This window comes from Parasteatoda tepidariorum, chromosome 10 (genome assembly GCF_043381705.1).
Source record: "Parasteatoda tepidariorum isolate YZ-2023 chromosome 10, CAS_Ptep_4.0, whole genome shotgun sequence".
Lineage (NCBI taxonomy): Eukaryota > Metazoa > Arthropoda > Arachnida > Araneae > Theridiidae > Parasteatoda > Parasteatoda tepidariorum.
In genome coordinates, this window is record NC_092213.1 from 71,362,659 (window position 1) to 71,370,071 (window position 7,413).

The window sequence follows — 7,413 nt, forward strand, 5'->3', positions numbered from 1 at the left end:
TGAAGCTGCGGTATTTGAAGTTACAGTTCTTACTGGTATGGCTACTATTAAGGTACATTTATTAAAGTAAAGCTGAGATAAATACATACCTGCCAACTTTTACGCATTTGGCTTAAAATTTTATTTCTATATTTAAAGTGGTAGTAAAATGTATGTTTTCTATATATTCCTTGCATTTATAAACTTAATTTATAATATTTTTAATTCACCACTATTTTTTAAAAAATTAAGCATATACATTAATATGTAATATTGTTCTTGCAATCCGCATAAGCTTATTCAATATACAGCAAATGTTTCTACCTAAAATTGTAATTTACATTTAATTTTACTACCACTGGAGAATATCAGCCTTTAAAGGATTAAAAGTTGGCAGGTATGTAAATATCATAGGACTATTTTAAAAGAAAATGTGAATAATGTATCACTTTCTTCAGCACAAAAGCCAGGAAAAAGACTGCAAAAATAGCCTATGATTTCTTTTTATTATTAATTAAATTGATTTCCTTTTGTAATAATATGAGGAAAACCAGTAAATGGATATTAATAGGCCGAAAGTTTTCTTTTCTTCTCTTATTAGTTATCAATATGCTCCTCTTTTTTTTAACAACAGCAGAAAAGAAAGCAAATGGGTGGCAAGAGTATTAATTAATTAGATTTTCCTTTGAAACAACAGCAGAAAACCCAGCAAATAGATCTTAAAAAAGAGCTGAAAGTTTTCTGTTCCATTTCACTATTCAAACTCCCTTCTTTCCCATTTTCACTTCTGAAAAACAATTAACATTTTATAAATTAAAACTTTCTAGCAGATTACATCAGTGCACATATATATAGAAGAAGAATATATCACAGTAAGTAAATGCAAAGACTTTTTGAAAAATTTATAGGATACGCTTTCAAACGGCACGTTTTCGCTTTTAGAAACTGTTATTTGAATAAAAAGCAAGGTTTTGTTCATTATGCGAAATTAGTTATTTTTTTATGGTGTAACATATGGTAACGTGAAATTGGAAAATTCACTGTACTACAGAATAAAATTCTGAGAAATATCACGGATGCGAGATGGTACCAAAGGAATAGTGATGTTCACTTGGACCTAGAAATTGACAGTTTCGATCACCGCTTTTACGAACTGAATCGAAATTTCTTTGACAAATCGTTGAACTGTAATGCAACGAATTTAGATTCAATCTCTGACTATGAGAATCTCATAAAGGACGCCTCCCTGAGGTCGATTGCACACTTCTTTACACATGTGATGCAACATTGACCTGTGATGCAACACATGTGATGCAATTTATAAGGCAATATGTATTTTATTTTGTTTTATAACCGTCGTTGAACAGCTGACCGAAGTTTGGGTTTACGACTACAAATGTTCAACTCCGTAGCCTTGAAAATTTGAACCAATCCAGAAGACAAGGAAGCTCGTGGATTAGTACCCTCAGAGGTATGATTTGTTATGGGAACATGACGGACTTTGTGACTCGATAAATTTAACGTGCTCACTACACGTGGAGTCTTCGGTTGGCGGGGATCAAACCCACAACTTTTTGGATGTGGGCCCAGTGCCCTATCAACCAGGCTATGTCGGGCCCTGGCAATATATGAAGATATTCGATAAGAATATACAATTGAAATAGAATATAAATGTTTGTAAAGCGTTGACACAAATCAACTTGATTTGAAATGGCACTTAGATTGATTTCTTGATTTGAAATGGCACTAGACTTAGCTTTGTACTGTTGAACAAGCGTTAGATGATGTATAGTAGTTATATGTTTTGTTATACTGCCGAACTTCGTACAGGAAGTATAATTTTTACTATACATATCTTTTTCATGTTTAAATGTATAATCTGCATTGTCTCTGAAGATATCCACTCGGGTAATGTGCCCATTTACTACCTCTAAGCTACAAGGACCGGAAGGCTTACCACCTCAACGATCCTGATCTCACGATGAAAGGGTAAAGGGCCACTTCGGCCTCAGGCACCCTAGCAAACAGATAGGACTACGACTAATTTATTCTTGTAGGTTTCATTATTTTTATCATTTATTTTGCTTAAATTTGCATTTCAAACTAATGCAAAATATTCATGACAGTTAAAAACATATTCATTTAAAAAATATACATAATAAATTTTATTAATTTAAAACATAAAGAATAATACCTTTTCGCATCATTCAATTCATAACTGATGATCGGATAGGCACCATGTGCGTTGAAATCGAATTGAAAATCATCTAACATTTCATCATCCAATAAGATTTGATTTGATCTAAAATTATAAAATTGTATTTTAAAAAAAATATTTTAAGAAATGTTCAAGATGAAAATGTAATTCCTAAAATAGTATTTATTAAATGTAACAGAAAAAAAAATTTATGAACACAGAGTTGAACTAATATTAAAATTAAGCACTAAAGATAAAGATTAAGCACTTCTGGAAAATAATTGCAGTTTTACTTGTTAGTTTTTTCTAAAAGTCAGTCAGTGTAAGTGAATTTCTTTCGATTCACATAGTTTAATAACTAAGGAAATAAATTGTTTAAAATAGTATAATCACATCTGAAAAATCATATTTACTTCATCTTACCGAAATTTATCTTCTATTAAAAATGGGATTGTTTTAGATTATTAAAATAATTTTTAAAAAAATTTCCATGAAAGAAAATTTTAAATCGTAAACTAAGTATAAGAAATAAATTTAATGAAATGCAAAGAAATTTCCAAAGTAATTTACGTTTTCCTTTCCTTGTAACCATCGCCAAGTTGCAAATCAAATCCACTTTGATCATCGTAAATAATATGGACCGAGCTGAAATTATAATGAAGCAATTATTTTTTTTCTGTAAAACAATTCAGTATTTTATCACATTTTAATGATATAAATAAAAGTCATTTAAACATTCCTAACAAATATATCATTAGAAAAAAAGGACACATAAACTAAGGATTAAATTATATTTATATTTACTTACATAAAGCTAAGGATTAAATTATATTTATATATTTAACATAGAAGCTAAATTGTTCTATTAAAAAAATTGCATTTAACATTTCTGTTAAGCTATTATTTAAATTTAGTTATTTTCCTTAACTTAATAACAACAAAAAAATTGATTATTATTTTTTTTGTTATGTTATAATTTCGATTAAGCCGACCTGGTGGCCGAGTGGTTAGCGTGCCTGACTGCGGAGCCGCTGGTCGCGGGTTCGAATCTTGCTCAGGGAATGGATGTTTCTTTCTCTCTGTGTTCTGTGTCCTTTCTCCTTTGTGTGTGATTGTGTGAATGTGACCCGCCCTTAAACGGGTTTGTGGTTGTGTGAAGTGGGCGAAGCTGCTCCACTGCCGTGGCTTCGCCACAGGTGCCCACTGGGTAACGAGAAGAGAGTAGCGGTTCTGGCATTGCTATGGTCAATGGGACAACCCCCAAGTGCCCGCCAATAAAAAATAAAAAAATTCGATTAAAAAACCTTCTTCATCAACACTACCACCTAGTGCAAGCTAAGGCTTTCTGAATTCGTTTCCTCCAATTAGAACGTTTCGACAGAAGAATTCGCCATCACTCAACACCCAAAGTCTTAAAGTTTTCTCAACGAAACAAAAAACAAAAAAAAAAATTTAAATGTTTTTTTTTGTTATAATTTTGATTTAAAAAAATTTTTTCATCAGCACTATGACCTTTCCGAAATCAGAACAGTTAGACAGAATAATTCCCCTTTTCTCTACTCCCGCAGTTGTGAAATTTTCTTGACGCAATTCAACCACCTTTTGTATTTTCGACCTCTTTGTCATGTTCTTTTTATTTTTGTACGCGTTTGTCTAAGATAGGTACTTTGCCTGCCTCAAAGTCTGAAGTAGTCTGGTGCTATGGAAACCAGAAGAGGGCATTTTAGGGAGTGTAGCTTCGATGAAGAGATCTCCTTTTCTCTCGCCGAAACCAGTCCTAAAGAGGGACCCCGCTCGCTGCTTGAAATAATCATACCTCGTTACCATAGTCACCGCCACAGCTCCAGACGAATGTCTGGCAGAGTACTTATTTTAGACAAACAGTATAGAAAATATTTGTCATAAAAATCACACTTATTTGACGCAAGTTTTATCCAATATTTTATATTTTTAAAACTCATTTTGACTAGATTGATAGGACTTTGTTGGAAATTAAAATAAGACAACTCTTGAAACACCCTATTTCTCTTTATACAATCATACACTTCCTTAAAATCGAAGAAATGATTATATGTGTAAATTTGGTTGTTACAACATAGGTAATATTAATTAAAATTAAAAGCTTCTTTTTTAGTAAACTTTAAAAGTAATATTTAATTACATCCAAATATGTCGAATGTTAAAAATGAGACTCGATTTGGATTGAATATATTATATCCATAAAACTATTATGAATCATATGCACGATATATTTCAATAATTTAAACGTAAAGTTACACTTAAAACTTATACCTTCTCAAAACATCCAGCTCGTTACTGAACCTGGGGTAAGCCCCATATCCATCATAATCCATCTCAAAATTATCCACCAATTCATCGTCCAATATTATATGATCAAAGCTAAAAACATAAAAGAGCATTTTTAATTTACTATTTAATAAAAGTTTCAAGAAATAAATCGTATTATTTAAATTTTTTCCCAATATGTCAATCCGTAAAAGAATTTATTTAATAAACAAAAAGTTAAGAATATTTAATGTTATAATACATTATAGTTAAAGGCAGTTAGCTTTATTTGAAATATTTTCTTTCAATTCATATAACAAAAGAAATTTTGTTTAAAAATGACCCAAAATGGAAATAAAATAAAAAATTTAAAAAATCTCTACGATTTATTGATGCAATATGCCATAAATAATTTAATAAATTAATTCATAAAGTTGTCAGTATATCTAATTTGTTAAGTGGCATAAAGAATTATGTATGAAAAAGTTATTAATTTGTATTGATATTAAACAATATTTAGTTAACTATAAATCTCTTACACAATAATTTTAATTTATTAAATCAAAAAATAAATTACTTTATGTGCTCCGCACTGTTACCATTGTCACCCTCCCAATACTGGGAATCATACCTGAAATTATAAAAGATTTTTTTTAAAATTTTTAATTTTGTAGAGGATTCAATGAATAATTATTTATTTTGATTTTTATTATTTATGTTAATCGGATGGGCAGGCTGTTCAACGACGGTTATAACATAAAATAATAAAAAATAACGCGCGAAATTAAAAAAAAGTTATACATACTCCAACTCATCTCCACTCTCTCCATTTTCCAACACATCATCCTCGTCTAAAAATTCGAAGAAAAAAATTAATTTCAAGAAATAAAAATACTCTGAAATTAAAAGAAAGAGCCATTTTTTATCTATACATCAATGAATTTAGAGCTGAATATAAATTTTAATTTGAATAAAATAAGTTGGAAGAAGATATTATCTAAAGGTAGAAACAATGTTTAAAACAAACATTTCTTGTCTCATAATCAGTTTCATATTTAGGATGATCACTCTGATAAGCCTGCGTAGAGACCGATCGGTTCTCGTTAAACTGTTATACCATGAAGTGCCCGACTTCATGCCCAGGTCTTCCGGCTACCAAATCAGGAGAGCCATCCCCTCTGTTGAGGATCAAAATTGCGATGGCATGTCTTCGGATGATCCTCAGGGATGTTTCCCTGACCGCCGCCAATAGCCCCAATGTGCAGTTCTAGTGCGACTTAAAGTACCCATCTACCTTTCCCCTTTTCAGCAAAAGTAAGTAACTTTCCACCAATGATTGTATGAGATATCCATAAAATGCCAGTTTTTGCTTTAACTTTCACTGTTGCAATCGAATAAAAGCAATGGAGCAACTAAATTAGAGAGAACTTAATAAAAGCATTAAATTAGAAAGATTGGTGGAGTTAATTTAGTTATTCTTTACTAGAAATCTTAAAAAATCACCGTCCATTATTGACGTAAATGATGCTTAATTAATAGGTTCTACTGACCTTTTGGTAATGGATGCTCTTTTAATAGGCACCAAATGTATAAATATAGGTATAGGTGTAATATATAGGTGCCTAAGAGGGCTTGAAAATTCTCATTATTTTCAAGCCCAACTGGTCCAATATGAGTAGTAACTGTAATATGAGTTGGTCTTAAGCAAAAGTATCATGATTCATGATAAATGATAGCAAATATATTAATATTATTATTATTTTTGATGAGATGCACTTCTAGAAACGTGTTTTCTATCATCTAATATTTCATTTAGTCGGAAAAGGCTACATGTCAGAAAAAATTTAATGATTATGCTAATTATTATGGATAAAATTATTATGTTTTACTGCAACTGTTTTTTTTTTTTTTTTTTNTTTTTTTTTTTTTTTTTTTTTTTTTTTTTTTTAATGTGTCAGGAGTCGTCTTTACGTTTATACTATGATAATAATGCTGACATAATTTCGAAAATTCATTGCACAATTTTATTGCTTTGCTATTTCTGAGGATATTATAACAATGAAACAAATTAAAAATAACATCGAGACAATAGTACCTCTCGAGTTTGAATAGCTAGCTACTATTATTCACAAAAACTTATGTATCATGTCAAAAACATATAATATAATAATGCAAAATAGTATCATGTCAAAACATTTAAATAAAAATATTGCAGAAATATAAACACATTATGGGCACTTACGTGGTAATCGAGGATACTTCTTCCGCTCTTTAAACCAATGGTTTAAAAGAGCTAAGTGATATAAATCGCTTTTTTTAGGCATTTTATAAATCGCAGTGAATAACTCAACATTCACCAAAGACATTCAATAGAGAATGAGCTAATAATTGTTCGAATAATTCTTAAGTCTGATCTTAACAATTAAACTTTATTTTGTCAACAATGATTTAAATGAAACCATTGTTATAATATAATTAATTACACAGTTCACTTAACGTTTCTAAAAATTAAAGTATTGTTGCAATTAGCGAATAAAACTTTCGGGTACTTATTTTTTTTAATATGAAAAATAAGGGTATTGTTGAAGAATTCATAATCAAAGTATTAATATGCATACTTAAATTAAGTTGAAAAATTTAACCGTTTAATGTACGCAAATGCTTTGGTAGCAGAATTTACTCTAAGTCAGTTGGCAGCACAATTTTCAATAATTCATATTTCTCTGTAACCCCAACTCTTTCACTCAAATATCTATTATTGCAATCAATAAATTTAATTTGACACATGTAAAGGAGCCGTTATAGCTCAGGGGATACAGCGTTCGCCTTCCAATAAGGGAAACCGTGTTCGAATCCCAGAGATAGCAGGTCGTTTCAAATTCCGCATCGGGCTTGCACCGACCACAGTGCTGACGTAAAATATTCTCAGTGGTAGACGGATCGTGGGTTAG

At 30.5% G+C, this 7,413-nt stretch overlaps 1 protein-coding gene across 1 annotated transcript; it reads right to left on the reverse strand.

The window, feature by feature from the left end:
• Positions 1-527: 527 nt before the first annotated feature.
• Positions 528-5,504, reverse strand: LOC139426792 (uncharacterized). The gene is made up of 6 exons (XM_071186781.1): positions 5,268-5,504; positions 5,040-5,093; positions 4,469-4,576; positions 2,747-2,821; positions 2,174-2,281; positions 528-766 (listed from the first exon to the last, which is right to left on the reverse strand). The coding sequence occupies exons 3-6, from the start codon at positions 4,528-4,530 to the stop codon at positions 649-651; spliced, it is 363 nt and encodes a 120-aa protein (XP_071042882.1). The 5' UTR covers positions 4,531-4,576; positions 5,040-5,093; positions 5,268-5,504; the 3' UTR covers positions 528-648.
• Positions 5,505-7,413: the final 1,909 nt, after the last annotated feature.

Bases quoted from the DNA above. Each gene is read 5' to 3' on its own strand.
- LOC139426792 (XM_071186781.1), bottom strand. From the start codon at position 4,530: ATGGATTATGATGGATATGGGGCTTACCCCAGGTTCAGTAACGAGCTG. The intron at 2,282-2,746 runs GTAAATTACTTT...TTATAATTTTAG, and splicing joins GGTTACAAGGAAAGGAAAAC to ATCAAATCAAATCTTATTGG. The intron at 767-2,173 runs GTATTATTCTTT...ATTGTTTTTCAG, and splicing joins GAATTGAATGATGCGAAAAG to AAGTGAAAATGGGAAAGAAG.